The sequence below is a fragment of the Mustela putorius genome, unplaced genomic scaffold (assembly GCF_011764305.1).
Source record: "Mustela putorius furo isolate JIRA1106 unplaced genomic scaffold, ASM1176430v1.1 tig00003963_pilon_pilon_pilon, whole genome shotgun sequence".
NCBI classification, from domain to species: Eukaryota; Metazoa; Chordata; class Mammalia; order Carnivora; family Mustelidae; genus Mustela; species Mustela putorius.
The window spans coordinates 38,124-60,537 of NW_025422107.1; the positions used below are offsets into that span (position 1 = coordinate 38,124).

At 39.4% G+C, this 22,414-nt stretch overlaps 1 protein-coding gene across 1 annotated transcript; it reads right to left on the reverse strand.

The window, feature by feature from the left end:
- Positions 1–3,040: 3,040 nt before the first annotated feature.
- On the reverse strand, positions 3,041–3,994 carry LOC101685017 (olfactory receptor 1A1-like). The gene has a single exon (XM_004782400.1). It carries the CDS (start codon positions 3,992–3,994, stop codon positions 3,041–3,043), a length of 954 nt encoding a protein of 317 aa, XP_004782457.1.
- Positions 3,995–22,414: the final 18,420 nt, after the last annotated feature.

Genomic DNA, 22,414 nt, shown 5'->3' on the forward strand with positions numbered 1-22,414 from the left:
GAAGAATACACTAAGCCTATAGCTAGCAGAAGGAAGGAAGCAAAGAAGATCAGAGCAGAAATAAATGAAATAGAGACCAAGAAAATAATAGAAGACCAGTGAAAGAAGGGTTGGTTTTATGAATAGATGAGCAATAAACCTGGAGAAAAAAGGAAAAAGAAACACGTGAAAATAGTTTTGATAATATATTTATTTAACCCAATATGTCCAAATTATTGTCATTTCAACATGCAATCAATATTTTTAAATAGTATTGATATTTTATCATCATCAAAATCGAGTGTAATTTACATTCACAACACATTTCAATTTACTCAGCACATTTCAAGGGTTCTACAGCCACATATAGCTAAAGATTAAAAATTTGCAATAGCTGACAGCAAAGGAAACAGTTCACAAAATCAAAAGACAACTGACAGAATGGGAGAAGATATTTGCAAACGACATATCAGATAAAGGACTAGTGTCCAGAATCTATAAAGAACTTAGCAAACTCAACACCCAAAGAACAAATAATCCAATCAAGAAATGGGCAGAGGACATGAGCAGACATTTCTGCAAAGAAGACATCCAGATGGCCAACAGACACATGAAAAAGTGCTCCATATCACTCGGCATCAGGGAAATACAAATCAAAACCACAATGCGATATCACCTCACACCAGTCAGAATGGCTAAAATCAACAAGTCAGGAAATGACAGATGCTGGCGAGGATGCGGAGAAAGGGGAACCCTCCTACACTGTTGGTGGGAATGCAAGCTGGTGCAACCTCTCTGGAAAACAGCATGGAGGTTCCTCAAAATGTTGAAAATAGAACTGCCCTATGACCCAGCAATTGCACTATTGGGCATTTACCCTAAAGATACAAACGTAGTGATCCAAAGGGGCACGTGTACCCAAATGTTTATAGCAGCAATGTCCACAATAGCCAAACTATGGAAAGAACCTAGATGTCCATCAACAGATGAATGGATCAAGAAGATGTGGTATATATACACAATGGAATACTATGCAGCCATCAAAAGAAATGAAATCTTGCCATTTGCGACAACATGGATGGAACTAGAGCGTATCATGCTTAGCGAAATAAGTCAAGCGGAGAAAGACAACTATCATATGATCTCCCTGATATGAGGAAGTGGTGATGCAACATGGGGGCTTAAGTGGGTACAAGAAGAATAAATGAAAGAAGATGGGATTGGGAGGGAGACAAACCATAAGTGACTCTTAATCTCACAAAACAAACTGAGGGTTGCTGGGGGGAGGGGGTTTGGGAGAAGGGGGTGGTATTATGGACATTGGGGAGGGTATGTGCTTTGGTGAGTGCTGTGAAGTGTGTAAACCTGGTGATTCACAGACCTGTACCCCTGGGGATAAAAATATATGTTTACAAAAAATAAAAAATTATATTAAAAAAATAAAAAAAAATTTGCAATAGCTGTAGATTCAGAATATGACACAGACTGCACACTGGTAAAAGCCTAAAAATTTAGGCTTTTACTGACTCATGGGCAGTTACCAATTGCCTAATTATATGTGGCCCAGCAGAAGGACATTGGCAAGCTGTCCTGTTAAAAAGATCTTCATATCAGGATCAGCACTATAGTAATCTCAGTGGGAATTTGAGGAATGCATTAAAGTAGGATGAGTTGAAAACCCATCAGAACTCACTTCCAAGTTCGAAAGGATTTTTGAATGGGCAAGTAGATATCCTGAAGCACTCACTTGAGGTGGCCACCTGGGTCTATGAAATGAGTAGACGTAGAGTCCTGCAATAATGTAGAGGTGGCCTGAATCTAGGCATATTTTTCTTATACTTTGTAAGGCACAAAATGCCAGTAAGAACTGTTCTGTCTGTTAGCAAAAGAGATAGAGACTACAGATGGTTCCACAGCATCTGCTCTGTGGGGAAGGCCCTGACTTCAGCTGACAAGTGAGACTGATGTCGGTAGCCCTAGGAGCCAACACTTGGGTCCTAATAGGAGTAGACACTTACTCTGGACTAGGCTTTCCTCACCTGGTAGTAGATGCAGAAACTCAAAGTGTGTAAAAGAACCAGAAGAGAAGCTATTGCACCATTTTGTGTGGCTCTCCATCATTTCTTCATAGCAAGTAGCACATTTTATAGCCCATAATGTCCAGCAGTAAGCAGACAGATATCCTCTTTAGAGTACAAGCTTGATAGAAAATTGGAACTGGCAATTAAAACATTGATGGTCTGAAATGGGTGGAGATGATGTATGAAGGGCTGGCTTCCCAAGAGTGTGCTCACACACAACATGAACATGAGAAGGGCTAATGGTGTGTCCTGACTGTTTTTTTCTGGTGGATCTGGGGAACAGGGGATGAGGAAGGTTGTTATAGATCTGTACTTATGTAACATTGCCTTATCTGAATAAAGTGGACGGATAGAGAGGGACTAGTTAGACAGGCATTGCTGCCTACAAGTGAATGAGACTAAACTTAATGCCCCTTCCAAAGATGAAAGTGTTAGGGCAAAGGAGAGAAGGTGGAATAGATGAGGTTAAGAGAATGAATAAATGAATTCCATAAGGAGGGAATTCAATATTACATAAAAACCTAGAAAGAAAGAATCCTTGGGGCGCCTGGCTGGCTCAGTGGGTTAAGCCACTGCCTTCGGCTCAGGTCATGATCTCGGGGTCCTGGGATTGAGTCCCGCATCTGGCTCTCTGCTCAGCAGGGAGCCTGCTTCCTCCTCTCTCTCTCTCTCTGCCTGCCTCTCTGCCTACTTGTGATTTCTCTCTGTAAAATAAATAAATAAAATCTTAAAAAAAAAAAAAGAAAGAGAATCCTAACAAAAAGTGATATTCAAAGATAATATTGACTCTTACTCAATTATACCTGATGTCTGAAAGGGTGAAGCTACATATTGCTGACACCACTTCTACTCTGGAACCTGACAAGATCAAATGGAAGTCTGCAGACTTGAGTGGCCTTGGCCTGGTAGAAAAAGGTGGCTTCTTGGAGGGGGAGGATATTGGGGCTGGATTCTAAGTGCATCCTAATTGGTGACTCCAATTAACTCTTCAATGATCTCACACTGTTTATGAAGAGAGTCTTGCTGAAGAGTTTCCCCAGGGCAGCTTTCATGTCCCGGTTTCTCAGACTATAAATGAAAGGATTTAACATTGGGGTCACTGCGATATACATCACAGTTATCACTGCATCCTTTAGGCTGTAACTAGACAGAGGGCGGAAATACATGCCCATGACTGTCCCATAATACAGAGAGACAACTGTGAGGTGAGAACCACAGGTAGAGAAGGCTTTGAGCACACCCTTGGTGGATGGAACCCGTAAGACTGTGGAAAAGACCTGGACATAGGAGATGATGATGCACAGTAATGGCACGGAGAAAACACCAACCCCTAGGTACATCATCTTCACATTAAAGTAGGTGTCAGAACACGATAGCTTGAGTAAAGAGGTAATGTCACAATAAAAGTTGGTTACTTCCTTGCTGCCACAGAAGGACAGACGAGCTGTGAGCAGAGTGTGGGAGAGGGCATTGGTATTTCCAACCACCCAAGACCCAACAACTAGGAAGACACATGTCCATGGGCTCATAATTGTTGTGTAATGAAGTGGGCGGCTGATGGCCACAGCACGATCATACGCCATCACAGCCAGGATGTAGCTGTCTGTGTTAGCCATGCCAATCATGAAACACATCTGTGTTAGGCATCCCCTAAAGGAGATGGCCTTGCTGCCTAAGACATGGTTGGCTAGCATTTTAGGGATGGTTACAGAGGAGAAGAGGATGTCAACAAAGGAGAGATTGGCAAGGAAAAAATACATGGGGTTGTGAAGGCGAATGTCAGACTGAATGGCCAAGATGATGAGCAGATTCCCAATCAGTGTGATGGGGTAAATGAACAGGAAGAGGATGAAGAAGAAGTCTTCCTGTTGCTGCTGACCACTGACTCCCAGGAGAATGAAACCAAGGGTAAAGGACTCGTTGTCTCCTCTCATCCTCTCATGGATCCTTCAGAAGAAAGAGGAGAGGAATCCAGAATTATTAGTAAAGTTACTGTGTGTAATGGTCTTCCTAAATCACCTCTTTTGACCCCTGTGATTTTTGTGTCTATACTTAGGTGTGCTAAATCCAATTAATTGTTGGGGGGGATTCCCTGTTTGTCAGTGTACCTAATTTCCATGTGCTAGAAATTTTGTTAAGCTTTGCAGAAAAATTATAAACATCTGAAAAACAGTTTATTCATCCATTTAGTCATATATGATATAGTCTCTGGTCTGTAGCACCTTACAACTTAATGGAGATTGCAGAATCACATACTAGTTTTATTACACATGGAAATGAAAGGACAATGTTTCAGAGTCTTTGAAAAAATCTCTCCAGTGGAGTGGTTAGTACAAAAACACTGTGAACAATCAGAAATTCTTCCACTGACTAGACTGAGAATGAACCCAGAGCTAGGAGGTAACTGGTGTCTGTCTGAACTGGCATGGAAGATTGTAAACTTTAAGACTACTGGGCTTAGGTCGTAGCAAAGGAAGAATTGGGTGTTTACTCTCCAATTTTGAAAGTAGACATTTACCACTTCCTTCAATAGGTTTCATCTTTATTCCAAGCCCTGAAATTTGTGGTATCAGAATATTTTTCTCTTTGATCTTCTCTTCCCATTTTTTAAATTATTTCCTCTAATGACTCATCCAATTCCATTGTGGCTTCATCCCCTGCTTAGTAGACTCTAGGTCTCTATGTACAGACCAGATCTTTTCTTCTAATTTCCATGACCAGCCATCCCACCAACATGTCTGACTGAATCTCATCCTCTGCACATCTTTCTTGAGTAGACAATGGAATACTTGAGAAAGAGAACCCTATCTTTTTTATTTTTAATCTCCCTTATGGAGATTTCTTGGAATATTATTTTATGTACCAATACATTCGTATTCAATAGTTTGACTATAACCAGGTTTGTTCCATGGCTTCTCACACGGAGGATGCTACCAGGTATTGTCACTTAGGTTGTCCCTCACATTGATATCTGATCTTGTTGATTCTTCATTTTAAATAATTCATACATAAGTTTCCTACTTATTGTTTCAGTGCTTTAGCTTTGACCACCATCAATTCCTACCTGAAATATTGTAGTGCTCCCTAGTTTCTCCAATAAAGAAGATTCCCTCTTTTCATTCACCTGAATTCTGAGGCATACTAAGTGTGTCAAAGACTACTAGGATATTACCCAAATCTGCTTTGTTCTCTTCTTCCTGGAGACCGGGCTAGACTACATACTCCAGCCTCCCTTACACTGAAGTGTGGCATGTGACTGAGTTCTAGCTCAGTCACATGTGAGTGACTCCAGCCTCCCTTACACTGAAGAGTGGCATGTGACTGAGTTCTCAATCTATATATTGAGTTCTGCTCTTCCTCCAAATTCTCTGTCCCCTTGGGCCAGCTGGATTCAAATGGCCTGGAGGCTAAAGGGATGGTGGAATCACATGGTGCAACGAGCTTGTGTCTCCAGTACTCTTCATTCATTCACTCACCATCATGCACATCCACTAGTGCCACTATGTGACAGATATAACTTTATTCTGCTTAAACTGTTACATATTTTACATGTATTTGTTACTGTAGCCCAGACAGACTAAGTAATTCACAGAGTTTTCTGGTTTTTTAAATATTTATTTATTTATTTGAGACAGAGAGAGAGAATGAGAAGTGAGTGATCAAGGGCAGAGAGAAGCGGAAGAAGGGGGAGAAACAGACTCCCCACTGAGCAGGGACCCAGACCCTGGGCTCAATCCCAGGGCCCTGACATCATGACCTGAGCCAAAGACAGATGCTTAACTGATGGAGATGCCCAGGCTCCCCAGTAATTCATTAAGTTTTCTAAAGAGATCTTGACCTCAATAATTTAATCTATCTGTAATTAAGTTAATTACTAATTCTCAGTGTCTCCTATAGTACACACTGAAATTATATGGTAGGTAAGGGGAAGCAGGTAAAATTACCTTCCCCTAAAAATGTTGTTCTTTTTCATCTCTTCACGTAAACAAATTGGATTTTTTTCTCTTAAATGCCCTTTAAACCTGTGTACACAGAATCATGTTATTTCAGAGTTGTGGTGGTTCAATAAATGGGGTGTCTCAGAAACTATGATTATCTGAAATGGTAGAGCAGTAGAGCATTACAGAGACCATGTTGACAATATGACAGACAGCTGATATTGATACATCAAATCCCTATTAAAACACATAGACTATCTATACTAGTTACTAAAGGAAGAGAAATATATATAGCCAAATCTAAAAGAAAGAAATGGTATTACAGAGGTAAAGAAAGATAAATAACTCAGCAGGAGTTGTGGATCAGAGCTTATGTCATGGTACCCCTGGGAGATGTGGCCACTTATCCATATACAGCAGGGAATTTATATTGAGTCTTCAGCATAAACTTGAAATGTGGTCCTATTTGTGAAGAGGACACTAGAAGAAATTATTGCCATATATGAATTGAAAGAGAAAGAACAAAATTGAAAGAGTTCACAGAAAATGATTGTCTAAAGAAATCCATGAGAGACTCCCTATACAAACTACAAAATTTCTGAAAATTTATTTGATGTAAGCCAGTGTTGAAAAGTCAATATTGTTGGTACACTTTAAAAATGCATTGCAAAATATTTTAGAAAGATTCCTATTCCCAACATGAACAGAAAATTTAAGGAATCTAGAAATAATTCTAATAAACAAGGTCCACATTGGGATTCAAAAACTGCAAAACTTTAATGAAGGAAAAGAAGAATATGTAGACATAAGCAATGTATATGGAGACCCAATGTTTTAAATATGTCAATTCTGTTCCATTAATTTATGATTTGTTGCAATTCCTGTCAAAACACCACAGATTTCTTTAACAATGGGCCTTGGTGAAGAGGAGTCAAGATGGCGGAGAAGTAGCAGACTGAGACTACTTCAGCTAGCCGGAGATCAGCTAGATAGCTTATCTAAAGATTGCAAACACCTGAAAATCCATCGGCAGATAGAAGAGAAGAAGAACAGCAATTCTGGAAACAGAAAAACAACCACTTTCTGAAAGGTAGGACCAGCGGAGAAGTGAATCCAAAGTGATGGGAAGATAGACCCCGGGGGGAGAGGCCGGCTCCCAGCAAGCGGCGGAGCAATGGCGCACAAAATCAGGACTTTTAAAACTCTGTTCCGCTGAGGGACATCGCTCCTGAGGCTAAACCGGAGCAAAGCCCATGCGGGGTCAGTGTGGCCTCAGGTCCCGCAGGGTCACAGAAGGATCGGGGGTGTCTGAGTGTCACAGAGCTTGCGGGTATTGGAACGGGAAAGCCGGCTACAGAGACAGAGCCGACAGTAAGCTCGCAGCTCGGTGTAACCTTGAACCGGTCTCAGGCTCGGTGAGCTCGGAGCGCGGCTGGAGGTCAGGCAGACGGGAGTAACTGGCTCTGTTCTCTGAGGGCGCACTGAGGAGTGGGGTCCTGGTCTCTCGGCCCCTCTGGGTGGGAGACCAGGAGGCCGCCATTTGTATTCCCGTCCTCTGGAACTCTATGGAAAGCACTCAGGGAACAAAAGCTCTTGAAAGCAAACCCGAGCAGATTACTCACCCCGGCCCCTACTAAGGGCAGTGCAATTCCGCCTGGGGCAAAGACACTTGAGAACCACTACAACAGGCCCCTCCCCCAGAGATCAACAAGAAATCCAGCGGAGACCAAGTTCACCTACCAAGGAGTGTGGTTTCAATACCAAGGAGAGCAGCAGAATTCCAGAGGAGGAGAAAGCAAAGGACGGAACTCATGGCTTTTTCCCTGTGATTTTTTTTAGTCTTGCAGTTAATTTAATTTTTTTCTTTTTCATTTTTTGTTTTTTTTTTCTCTCCTTCTGGTAAAATTTTTTTTTAACTTTTACCTTTTTCTTTTTTAACGTTTTTTAACCAGTTTATCTAATATATATATTTTTTCTTTTTTACATTTTTATTTGTTTTATTTTTTTTAATTCTTTTCTTTTTTCTTTCTTTTTTTTTTCTTTCTTCCTTTTTGAACCTCTTTTTATCCTCTTTCTCCCCCCTCACGATTTGGGATCTCTTCTAATTTGGTTAAAGCATATTTTCCTGGGGTTGTTGCCACCCTTTTAGTATTTTCCTTGCTCCTTCATATACTCTTATCTGGACAAAATGACAAGAAGGAAAAATTCAACACAAAAAAAGAACAAGAGGCAGTACCGAAGGCTAGGGACCTAATCAATACAGTCATTGGTAATATGTCAGATCTAGAGTTCAGAATGACAGTTCTCAAGGTTCTAGCTGGGCTCAAAAAAGGTATGGAAGATATTAGAGAAACCCTCTCGAGAGATATGAAAGCCCTTTCTGGAGAAATAAAAGAACTAAAATCTAACCAAGTTAAAATCAAAAAAGCTATTAATGAGGTGCAACCAAAAATGGAGGCTCTCACTGCTAGGATCAATGAGGCAGAAGAAAGAATTAGTGATATAGAAGACCAAATGACAGAGAATAAAGAAGCTGAGCAAAAGAGGGACAAACAGCTACTGGACCACGAGGGGAGAATTCGAGAGATAAGTGACACCATAAGACAAAACAACATTAGAATAATTGGGATTCCAGAAGAAGAAGAAAGAGAGAGGGGAGCAGAAGGTATACTGGAGAGAATTATTGGGGAGAATTTCCCCAATATGGCAAAGGGAACGAGCATCAAAATTCAGGAGGTTCAGAGAACGCCTCTCAAAATCAATAAGAATAGGCCCACACCCCGTCACCTAATAGTAAAATTTACAAGTCTCAGTGACAAAGAGAAAACCCTGAAAGCAGCCTGGGAAAAGAAGTCTGTAACATACAATGGTAAAAATATTAGATTGGCAGCTGACTTATCCACAGAGGCCTGGCAGGCCAGAAAGAGCTGGCATGATATTTTCAGAGCACTAAACGAGAAAAACATACAGCCAAGAATACTATATCCAGCTAGGCTATCATTGAAAATAGAAGGAGAGATTAAAAGCTTGACACCAACAAAAACTGAAAGAATTTGCAAACACCAAACCAGCTCTACAGGAAATATTGAAAGGGGTCCTCTAAGCAAAGAGAGAGCCTACAAGTGGTAGATCAGAAAGGAACAGAGACCATATACAGTAACAGTCACCTTACAGGCAATACAATGGCACTAAATTCACATCTCTCAATAGTTACCCTGAATGTTAATGGGCTAAATGCCCCTGTCAAAAGACACAGGGTATCAGAATGGATAAAAAAACAAAACCCATCTATATGTTGCCTCCAAGAAACTCATTTTAAGCCAGAAGACACCTCCAGATTTAAAGTGAGGGGGTGGAAAAGAATTTACCATGCTAATGGACATCAGAAGAAAGCAGGAGTGGCAATCCTTATATCAGATCAATTAGATTTTAAGCCAAAGACTATAATAAGAGATGAGGAAGGACACTATATCATACTCAAAGGGTCTGTCCAACAAGAAGATCTAACAATTTTAAATATCTATGCCCCCAACGTGGGAGCAGCCAACTATATAAACCAATTAATAAGAAAATCAAAGAAACATATCAACAATAATACAATAATAGAAGGGGACGTTAACACTCCCCTCACTGAAATGGACAGATCATCCAAGCAAAAGATCAGCAAGGAAATAAAGGCCTTAAATGACACACTGGACCAGATGGACATCACAGATATATTCAGAACATTTCATCCCAAAGCAACAGAATACACATTCTTCTCTAGTGCACATGGAACATTCTCCAGAATAGATCACATCCTCGGTCCTAAATCAGGACTCAACCGGTATCAAAAGATTGGGATCATTCCCTGCATATTTTCAGACCACAATGCTCTAAAGCTAGAACTCAACCACAAAAGGAAGTTTGGAAAGAACCCAAATACATGGAGACTAAACAGCATCCTTCTAAAGAATGAATGGGTCAACCAGGAAATTAAAGAAGAATTGAAAAAAATCATGGAAACAAATGATAATGAAAATACATGGTTCAAAATCTGTGGGACTCAACAAAGGCAGTCCTGAGAGGAAAATATATAGCGGTACAAGCCTTTCTCAAGAAACAAGAAAGGTCTCAGGTACACAACCTAACCCTACACCTAAAGGAGCTGGAGAAAGAACAAGAAAGAAACCCCAAACCCAGCAGGAGAAGAGAAATCATAAAGATCAGAGCAGAAATCAATGAAATAGAAACCAAAAAATCAATAGAACAAATCAACGAAACTAGGAGCTGGTTCTTTGAAAGAATTAATAAAATTGATAAACCCCTGGCCCGACTTATCAAAAAGAAAAGAGAAAGGACCCAAATAAATAAAATCATGAATGAAAGAGGAGAGATCACAAAGAAATACAAACACCAAAGAAATACAAACTATTATAAGAACATACTATGAGCAACTCTACGGCAATAAATTTGACAATCTGGAAGAAATGGATGCATTCCTAGAAACATAAACTACCACAACTGAACCAGGAAGAAATAGAAAGCCTGAACAGACCCATAACCAGTAAGGAGATTGAAACAGTCATTAAAAATCTCCAAACAAACAAAAGCCCAGGGCCAGACGGCTTCCTGGGGGAATTCTACCAAACATTTAAAGAAGAACTAATTCCTATTCTCCTGAAACTGTTCCAAAAAATAGAAATGGAAGGAAAACTTCCAAACTCATTTTATGAGGCCAGCATCACCTTGATCCCAAAACCAGACAAGGATCCCATAAAAAAAGAGAGCTATAGACCAATATCCTTGATGAACACAGATGCGAAAATACTCAACAAAATACTAGCCAATAGGATTCAACAGTACATTAAAAGGATTATTCACTACGACCAAGTGGGATTTATTCCAGGCCTGCAAGGTTGGTTCAACATCCGCAAATCAGTCAATGTGATACAACACATCAATAAAAGAAAGAACAAGAACCATATGATACTCTCAATAGATGCTTAAAAAGCACTTGACAAAGTACAGCATCCCTTCCTGATCAAAACTCTTCAAAGTGTAGGGATAGAGGGCACATACCTCAATATCATCAAAGCCATCTATGAAAACCCACCGCAAATATCATTCTCAATGGAGAAAAACTGAAAGCTTTTCCGCTAAGGTCAGGAACACGGCAGGGATGTCCATTATCACCACTGCTATTCAACATAGTACTAGAGGTCCTAGCCTCAGCAATCAGACAACAAAAGGAAATTAAAGGCATCCAAATCGGCAAAGAAGAAGTCAAATTATCCCTCTTCGCAGATGATATAATACTATATGTGGAAAACCCAAAAGACTCCACTCCAAAACTGCTAGAACTTATACAGGAATTCAGTAAAGTGTCAGGATATAAAATCAATGCACAGAAATCGGTTGCATTTCTCTACACCAACAGCAAGACAGAAGAAAGAGAAATTAAGGAGTGAATCCCATTTACAATTGCACCCAAAACCATAAGATACCTAGGAATAAACCTAACCAAAGAGGCACAGAATCTACACTCAGAAAACTATAAGTACTCATGAAAGAAATTGAGGAAGACACAAAGAAATGGAAAAATGTTCCATGCTCCTGGATTGGAAGAATAAATATTGTGAAAATGTCTATGCTACCTAAAGCAATCTACACATTTAATGCAATTCCTATCAAAGTACCATCCATCTTTTTCAAAGAAATGGAACAAATAATTCTAAAATTTATATGGAACCAGAAAAGACCTCGAATAGCCAAAGGGATATTGAAAAAGAAAGCCAACATTGGTGGCATCACAATTCCGGACTTCAAGCTCTATTACAAAGCTGTCATCATCAAGACAGCATGGTACTGGCACAAAAACAGACACATAGATCAATGGAACAGAATAGAGAGCCCAGAAATAGACCCTCAACTCTATGGTCAACTAATCTTCGACAAAGCAGGAAAGAATGTCCAATGGAAAAAAGACAGTCTCTTCAATAAATGGTGCTGGGAAAATTGGACAGCCACATGCATAAAAATGAAATTAGACCATTTCCTTACACCACACACAAAAATAGACTGAAAATGGATGAAGGACCTCAATGTGCGGAGGGAATCCATCAAAATCCTTGAGGAGAACACAGGCAGCAACCTCTTCGACCTCAGCCGCAGCAACAACTTCCTAGGAACAACGCCAAAGGCAAGGGAAGCAAGGGAAAAAATGAACTATTGGGATTTCATCAAGATCAAAAGCTTTTGCACAGCAAAGGAAACAGTTAACAAAATCAAAAGACAACTGACAGACTGGGAGAATATATTTGCAAACGACATATCAGATAAAGGACTAGTGTCCAGAATCTATAAAGAACTTAGCAAACTCAACACCCAAAGAACAAATAATCCAATCAAGAAATGGGCAGAGGACATGAACAGACGTTTCTGCAAAGAAGACATCCAGATGGCCAACAGACACATGAAAAAGTGCTCCATATCACTCGGCATCAGGGAAATACAAATCAAAACCACAATGCGATATCACCTCACACCAGTCAGAATGGCTAAAATCAACAAGTCAGGAAATGACAGATGCTGGCGAGGATGCGGAGAAAGGGGAACCCTCCTACACTGTTGGTGGGAATGCAAGCTGGTGCAGCCACTCTGGAAAACAGCATGGAGGTTCCTCAAAATGTTGAAAATAGAACTGCCCTATGACCCAGCAATTGCACTATTGGGCATTTACCCTAAAGATACAAACGTAGTGATCCAAAGGGGCACGTGTACCCGAATGTTTATAGCAGCAATGTCCACAATAGCCAAACTATGGAAAGAACCTAGATGTCCATCAACAGATGAATGGATCAAGAAGGTGTGGTATATATACACAATGGAATACTATGCAGCCATCAAAAGAAATGAAATCTTGCCATTTGCGACAACATGGATGGAACTAGAGCGTATCATGCTTAGCGAAATAAGTCAAGCGGAGAAAGACAACTATCATATGATCTCCCTGATATGAGGAAGTGGTGATGCAACATGGGGGCTTAAGTGGGTAGGAGAAGAATAAATGAAAGAAGATGGGATTGGGAGGGAGACAAACCATAAGTGACTCTTAATCTCACACAGCAAACTGAGGGTTGCTGGGGGGAGGGGGTTGGGGTGAAGGGGGTGGGATTATGGACATTGGGGAAGGTATGTGCTTTGGTGAGTGCTGTGAAGTGTGTAAACCTGGTGATTCACAGACCTGTACCCCTGGGGATAAAAATATATGTTTATAAAAAATAAAAAATTAAAAAAGAAACAAAAACAAAACAAAACAATGGGCCTTGGTAAAATGGCCCAACCATTCATATAGGAGAACAAAGAGTGAAGAAGACCTGAGACAATTAGAGGAAAATCATAAGGAGAGAGGACTGCCCTATAGGCATGAAAATTACTTCCTTTGTTACTTCAAAGATTTGTTTATTTTTGAGAGAGAGAGAGAGTGAGCATTAGGGCAGAGGGAGTGAGTCTTCAAGCAGAATCCCCACAGAGTGTAGAGTCTGGCTCAATTTCATGACCCATGAGAACAAGACCTGAGCTGAAACCAAGAGTCAAACACTTAACTGATTGAGTCTCCCAGGCATCCCACTCCTGGTACTTCATATAGTGGACTAGCTCTGGCATAGGGACTGACAAATCTACAGAATTCCTGTAACAGACCAGAAAGCCTAGACACAGATTAAGTATTTCTTAGTAATTGGTAGATAATATGGTTGGTTCAGAATCAGGCAGGGAGTGGTTGGGCTGATTGTTGGTAAGGTGTGCTGGACAACTGGATGCTATACATAACAAATAACATGGAAAATGAGTCCTAGAAGATTGATTATGGAAAGTAAAATGTTACCAACTTTAGAAGGAATATATTTATGATATCAGGGTAGGAACTCATTTCTTAGTCCAGCACAAAATGTTCAACATATGATAGAACATGTAAAATTTGACAACCTTAAACTTAAAACATTTGTATGAAACAGACACTATAGAGAACAAAGGAAGAGAAGTCATGGACTAGAAGAGGTATATGATACACACACATCAATAAGGGATCCATGTTCAGAATAAAGAAAATTCTATACTAAGAGGAAAAAGAGCAAAAACCCAGTAGAAAGTAATGGGAGAGAAGGCTTGAATCAGCAAATAATAGAAGGAGAAAGTGGAATGCACAATAACCAAAATAAAAGATTTTCAACATAATTAAAATAAAATTCAATTACCATCCTTTGTCATAGAGCAACCTTAAAGTCTGACAATCCAACCGTTAGGAAAGAAAAATTCATTTTATCATGTGGACAACAGTTATCCTGTATCTAGGAAAGCTGATAACTCTTACACCTCTAGTTGACTAACACTTCCAATTCTTGATTATATCCTAGAGTATTATGTGTTCAAGAACATATTTGTATATTGTCATACAGAAAATCTAGTAATGGATAAGTTATTTACAACATTTGCTTTTTTTTTCTTTAAAGATTTTATTTATTTGAGAGAGAGGGAGAGCATGAGTTGGGGGAGGGACCAAAGGAGAAGTAGACTCCATGTTGAGCAGGGCATGGGACTCAATCCCAGGACCCTGAGATCATGACCTGAGCTGAAGGCAGACACTTAACCAACTGGGCCATCCAAGTGCCCCTACCACATTTGCTTATTAATATTGTTCAACAGCTGAACTAAATGTATGTCCATGGAGCAATTTTTTAAAATTAAAATGACATTTCTTTTAAAAATTAATTTATTTTAGAGAATAGAGAGAGCAAGTGCACAGGGTGGAGGAACTGAGAGAGGGGGACAAGCAGACTCCACATTTTGTGTAGAGTCTGACATTGGGCTTTATCCCACAACCCTGAGGTCATGACCTGAGCTGAAATTGAGAGTTGGACACTTAGCCAGCTGAACCACCCAAGTGTCTTGCATGGAACAATTTTTAAAACCACAATGTGATGGGAAAAAAAAGTTGCCATAAGATATTTAGTGAATCACACCATACGTGTAAATTTTAACACTTAAAATAATACGTGTATATACAGGTAAAGTACATACATCTTAAGTGGGAATACATTACCCATTGTTGAACAGCAGTTATCTCTGGGGTGAGAGGGGTAATATTGCCTGGACATTGTTTCCATATGCCTACTCCCATCCTTTTCATTTTCCTCAAAGATTCAGAAGAAAAGTGTCCATGCATCCCATATACTCTCATTATTATTCTCTTCTGCTTCCTCAGCTATGTTACTCCACCATTCTTTCAGCTGCAGTATTTGCTCTCTGCAGGGGTTCCTCAACACCAGCTGTTTCCCATTAGCCATTAACCATTAAACATATTACAGTCTGTTTAGTCATTCCATGAATGTTCCTCAATCTTTCTAGCTACCATGGCACTTCTTATCTATGTTATTCCTTTTTCAGGCAGGCTTCTTTATAGAGACATCTGCTTACTGGACTCCAAATTCTATTTATAATATAAAAGTGTGATTGTACACATATCTTCAACTAATTCACTATTTAGCATCATCTAACAGATAAAAGTCTCATTTCCTTATCATGGAGGAGATTTCAAAGACAAAGTATACATTTGAGGAGTACTTCAGGGCAAATGAGTTATATACGTTTATTAGAAGCACCAGATTAAAGCAGGAGAATCAATCTGGAAAAGATGCATGGGTTCATATGTGGAGGATTTTGAACTAGTGCAAACACTTGGTTCTATATTCATTGGGAGGTAGGCTTAGTATAGCGGATGTAGGCCACACTAACTCTTTGTGATACAGGCATATGCACATTTTATTTAATGTAAATATAGGTATATCACATATGAATAAAGTGATTGATCAATAGGGCAACATTTTAGAGTGACAATCTGGTACACAGAGACAATCACAAGGAGATAAAATTAGAGAGTGAAAGAATGTAAGAAAAACAGCACCAGAAAAAGATGAGATTCGTCTAAACACTGCAGGAACAAAAGAAACAGGGAAACAAGGAGAGGGGTATTGGGCAGTCAGGGACTGAGGATGTAGAAGCACAGAGCAAGATGTTGGAGATGATCATGAGGAGAGATGATTCTTGCATAAGTCCAGGAGGAAGAGGTGACAGACAGTATCTTCTCCTCCCCAGAAGAGAAGCAGGACATGCAGCAATGTGAATCCCATAGGCAGTGACAGCCTTGAGTTTCCTGGAAAGACACCAGGTTTCTAGGCAATGCTGACCACTAATGACTCTTCCTGGAAGGGTTTGTGCTCTGAGAATTCCAGTCTTGATGGTGCTGAGGACCATCTTTCAGGATACACAAGACAGAATGCCTCCCCTCTCTGGCATCAGTGGTAGCAGACAAAGCCAACAAAAGTCCTCTAAGTGCTTTAAGTATCCCTGATAGTTCAGGCCATCAGTGCTTTGACTGTGAAGTAACACAATTTTCTGAAGGGGCTCATTTGCCAACACCCTTGAGTGTGCGAGTACAAGGTGGCTCTGTAGCTCTTCTAGGAGATGATGGACTCCTGAAAGTCCACACACATGCAAACACACACCCAGACACACACACTTTCAGGAGTCAGAAAAGGCTCAGACTTGGCAAAACCAACAGAAACTCTTCTTCCTGATCCTATTTTCATAGACAAAAGTCCATAGGTAACCCTTGTCGGAGGGGAGGAATTCTTGCCTGCCTTCCCCAACTTTCTCCCTTTTGTCTACCAAATCTAGAGAGTCTAATTCCAGAGCCAAAGTGTGAGCCCTACCTATCTGTGTGACTCTGGACAATTCAATTCACCATTTTTTCATCTGATAAAATGACAAAATAATTCTCCTTACCTCTGAGGGTTTTGTGAGTGTCAAAGGAGATAACACACACAGGTAGTGCAGTTGTTGGCTCTGTATCCTTTGATGTCACTGTCATAGACTCTTCAACATTTACAGAACTTGGGTTCTTCACTGTGGAGACAGCTCAGATGCTGTCAGAAAGGGTCTTAAACTAGTGGCCTTCACTTCTCTTCTTCTAGTCAGCACCTAGTGTTTGTTAGCCTTCATTTTGGGGCCAGGTATACTGGATTGTAAATCTTCTGTTCCTGGGGCAGAGAAGGGCTGGGATGTCTTGTAAAGGGAAGCCCCCAGCTTCCCATGTATGGGAAAAAATGAAGCAGGAGCTGTTCTGGATGGAGCCTGAAGATGAGGACTTCAATTTCTTCTTCAAGGAAGATGGATATGTTATATCTTCAAGAAAATTATGAATATTCACCAGGTTATAATGTTTTAAAAACTGACTCCCCAAGGTGTTCATTCAGGCCTAAATCCAAATAATCATTGAGACCTGTTGACACACTCTTATACTTGTCTCCTGAGGGGACACAGTAGCTCTCAAGGGTAATCTTTCTCATAGTTCTCTTCTAGAGAAAAGATAGGTAAGGTGGTATCAGGCAGAATGTGTCTCTATGACCCAAGCCCTGGGTTGACTTATTCTAGCCCCTTTGTTGAAATGTGGGCCCCCCTACTGTTCAACACAAACTTGAAACCACCCCTTGGGATACAAAGGCTGTGCTACAGCTGGTCATTCTTCCAGACTACTCCAAAAACTTTGTGGTGTTAAGTCTGCAGGGAGAAAGAATTCTATTTCATCTTTCCTTTAGGATTTGGCTTGAGGAGAGTTAGTGTAGATACTATACTTTCTTTATCTAGCATGCTGAGGCATTTGTAGAGATGAATGGGACTTAGTTGTTTATCTGGTCAGCTTCATGTATTTGTTACCTTTATAAAAGGTCTGCTTAATGGTAATTGTTCTATAACTTAGCACCTTCTGTGGCAGAGAGGTCACTTCCTTTCTTAGAAGGTTGTGGTGAAGACTAAGCTCTGGACAGATATCTCTCTCTTACTGGCTGTAATTGACCCTAGACAGTTATTAAAAATACTTTCTCACCTTTAAAATAAGAGCACCAATATGTTAATACTACCCTATAATACTACTAATATGCTCATAAAGTTTCTGTGAGGATCAAATGAATTAATATCTTAAGTGTATTTAGAAGAGTCTAGCAGAAAGAACTTAGGTAAAGGACCAATCAGTGTTAACTGTTATTTTATGAAGTCCTGATCTACTCCTGTAGTTGTTGGATGCCTCTCTAAAATCTTCCGTCAGACTGTGCATATCTACTACAGATGTTAGTACAACACTGTTTCACCACACTCTCCTCTAGACATGTTTCAAGTCATGCTACTCAGTGATCTGTTGTTACTGTCTTATGTTAGGATCATGCTCCAGTGTCCAAGACTCAGATACTATGACATATCATGATAATATTTCTTCCTTGTAATCACCATTTTGATGTTGACTTGCTTTCCAGATTCTCTTGCTACTTCTACTTTTTTTTTTTTAACTGGAATGCACTAGAGGCAAGGGATTATGCAATGGTATTGGAGAGAACTATGAAGAAAATGATATTTAATACAAAATATTTGCAAATATTAACTGTGGACAGTGACTTTCATTAACGTACAAAAGAATCTTTGACTGTCTCCTCCCCACAAAGAGAAAAACCTCTGGATAGTAAGAGAAGGTAAATTGAGGTGTCTGTTGGCAAATCCAGGCTTGAGAAAATCTCTTCTCATTTAAACACTTTGTTTTAAAGGAATGGTTTATGAAATGTATTTGCAGAGTAGGATAGAGAGCAACACCTTACATACCATAACACACACACACACACACACTTATACCTGCAAACAGTGTAAGAATGGAAACGAAATTTTTATGAATTAATTTTCTTCATGTTAACACATGAAAAAATATAGTATAAGTCAGAAACAAATTTAGATGAAAATATAACTGATATAGAAACAACAAACAGTAATGATTAAGAACAACAACAACAAAAAGATTTAAATTGACTTTATGTGGAATTGATATCAGACAAACATTAGTAATGTGGAGAACAGACTTCATAAATCTTTCCAGACGAAGATTAAAATAGGAGTTTAAAATAATAATGTAAATTAGCTAGAATTAAAATTAACACTTAAAATGAAAAAATGAGTTTAAAACAATAAAATAGAGAAATATGGGTGTTGAAAAGAATGTGGAATTCTGACTTGAGAACAATAGTTGTTCCAGAGGGAGGAAAACCCAACAAATAGAACTCAAGCAACAGTTAAAAGTTGCACCAAAATGTAATATTGTAGGGAACCCAAAGTGAAATTCCAACCATACTCTGGACAATATTAATGTTAATATCCCTAGATGTATCCTAGTGATACATTTTATTTTTGACAGGAGAAAAAAAATTTTTTGAATGAAAATTACAGTGCAGAGAGTAATAGATTTATTTTTTAATGTTTTTTATTAATATATTTATTTTCAGCATAACAGTATTCATTATTTTTTCACCACACCCAGTGCTCCATGCAATCTGTGCCCTCTATAATACCCACCACCTGGTACCCCCAACCTCCCACTCCCCCGCCACTTCAAAACCCCTCAGATTGTTTTTTAAGAGTCCTAGTCTCTCATGATTCACCTCCCCTTCCAATTTACCCCAACTCCCTTATCCTAAGACCCCTTGTCCTCCATGATATTTGTTATGCTCCACAAATAAGTGAAACCATATGATAATTGACTCTCTCTGCTTGACTTATTTCACTCAGCATAACCTCTTCCAGTCCCGTCCATGTTGCTACAGAAGTTGGGTATTCATTCTTTCTGATGGAGGCATAATACTCCATAGTGTATATGGACCACATCTTCCTTATCCATTCGTCCATTGAAGGGCATCTTGGTTCTTTCCATAGTTTGGTGACCGTGGCCATTACTGCTATAAACATTGGGGTACAGATGGCCCTTTGTTTCATGACATCTGTATCTTTGGGGTAAATACCCAGGAATGCAATTGCAGGGTCATAGGGAAGTTCTATTGTAATTTCTTGAGGAATCTCCACACTGTTCTCCAAAGAGGCTGCACCAACTTGCATTCCCACCAACAGTGTGAGAGCGTTCCCCTTTCTCCAATTCCCTCCAACACATGTTGTTTCCTGTCTTGCTAATTTTGGCCATTCTAACTGGTGTAAGGTGATATCTCAATGTGGTTTTAATTTGAATCTCCCTGATGGCTAGTGATGATGAACATTTTTTCATGTGTCTGATAGCCATTTGTATGTCTTCATTGGAGAATTGTCTGTTCATATCTTCTGCCCATTTTTTGATATGATTGTCTGTTTTGTGTGTGTTGAGTTTGAGGAGTTCATTATAGATTCTGGATATCAACCTTTTGTCTGTACTGTCATTTGCAAATATCTTCTCCCATTCAGTGGGTTGCCTCTTTGTGTTTTTGCTGTTTTCTTTGCTGTGCAGAAGCTTTTGATTTTGATGAAGTCCCAAAAGTTTATTTTTCGCTTTTGTTTCCTTTGCTTTTGGAGACGTATCTTGAAAGAAGGTGCTGTGGCTGATGTCGAAGAGATTACTGCCTATGTTCTCCTGTAGGATTCTGATGGATTCCTGTCTCACGTTGAGGTCTTTTATCCATTTTGAGTTTATCTTTGTGTACGTGTGTAAGAGAATGGTCAAGTTTCATTCTTCTACATATAGCTGTCCAGTTTTCCCAGCACCATTTATTGAAGAGACTGTCTGTTTTCCACTGTATATTTTTTCCTGTTTTGTAGAAGATTAATTGACCATAGAATTGACGGTCAATATTTGGGCTCTCTACTCTGTTCCACTGGTCTATATGTCTGTTTTTATGCCAGTACCATGCTGTCTTGGTGATCACAGCTTTGTAGTAAAGCTTGAAATCAGGTAACATGATGCCCCCAGTTTTATTTTTGTTTTTCAAATTTCCTTAGCAATTCGGGGTCTCTTCTGATTCCATACAAATTTTAAGATTATTTGCTCCAGCTCTTTGAAGAATATATCAGTAAAATTTTGATCGGAATGGCATTAAAAGTATAGATTGCTCTAGGCAATATAGACATTTTAACAATGTTTATTCTTCCGATCCAAGAGCATGGAATGGTCTTCCATCTTTTTGTGTCTTCTTCAATTTCTTTCATGAGTGTTCTGTAATTCCTCAAGTACAGATGCTTTACCTCTTTGGTTAGGTTTATTACCAGGTATCTGATGTTTTTTGGTGCTATAGTAAATGGAATCGATTCTCTAATTTCCATTTCAGTATTTTCATTGTTAGTGTATAAGAAAGCCACTGATTTCTGCACATTGACTTTGTATGCTGCCACGTTGCTGAATTGTTGTATGAGTTCTAGTAGTTTGGGGGGGAGGGAGTCTTTTGAGTTTTCCATATAAAGAATCATGTCATCTGTGAATAGAGAGAGTTTGACTTCTTCATTGCCAATTTGGATACCTTTTATTTCTCTTTGTTGTCTGATTGCTGTTGCTAGGACTTCTAATACTATGTTGAAAAAGAGTGGTGAAAGTGGGTGCCAATGATGCCCATTGTCTTGTTCCTGATCTCAACTGGAAGGCTGAAAGCTTTTTCCCATTGAGGATGATATTTTCTGTAGGGTTTTTATAGATAGATTTGATGAAGTTCAGGAATGTTCCCTATATCCCTATACTTTGAAGCATTTTAATCAGGAACGGATGCTGGATTTTGTCAAATGCTTTTTCTGCATCAATTGAGAGGACCATGTGGTTCTTCTCTCTTTTCTTATTGATTTGTTGTATCACATTGATTGATTTGCGAATGGTGAACCATCATTGTAGCCCACCAATGAATCCCACCTGGTCATGGTGGATAATCTTTTTAATATGCTGTTGGATCCTGTTTGCTAGGATCTTGTTGAGAATCTTAGCATCCATATTCATCAGTGATATTGGTCTGAAATTCTCCTTTTTGGTAGGGTCTTTGCCTGGTTTGGGGACCAGGGTAATGCTGGCTTCATAGAAAGAGCCTGGAAGTTTTCCTTCTGCTTCAATTTTTTGAAACAGCTTCAGGAGAATAGGTGTTATTTCTTCTTTGAAAGTTTGGTAGAATTCCCCAGGGAGTCCATCAGGTCCTGGGCTCTTGTTTTTTGGGAGGTTTTTGATCACTGCTTCAATCTCATTACTAGATATCGGTCTATTCAGGTTGTCGATTTCTTCCTGGTTCAATTTTGGGAGTTAATAGTTTTCCAGGAATGCATCCATTTCATCTAGATTGCTTAGCTTATTAGCATATAACTGTTGAAAATAACTTCTGATGATTGTTTCTACTTCCTTGTTGTTAGTTGTGATCTTTCCCTTTTCATTCATAATTTTATGAATTTGGGCTTTCTATCTTTTCTTTTGGATTAGTGTGGCCAATGGTTTTTAGATCTTATTGATTCTTTTAAAAAACCAGCTTCTAGTTTCATTGATACATTCTACTCTATCTCTGGATTCTACCTCACTGATCTCGGCTCTAATTTTGATGATTTCCCTTCTTATGTGTG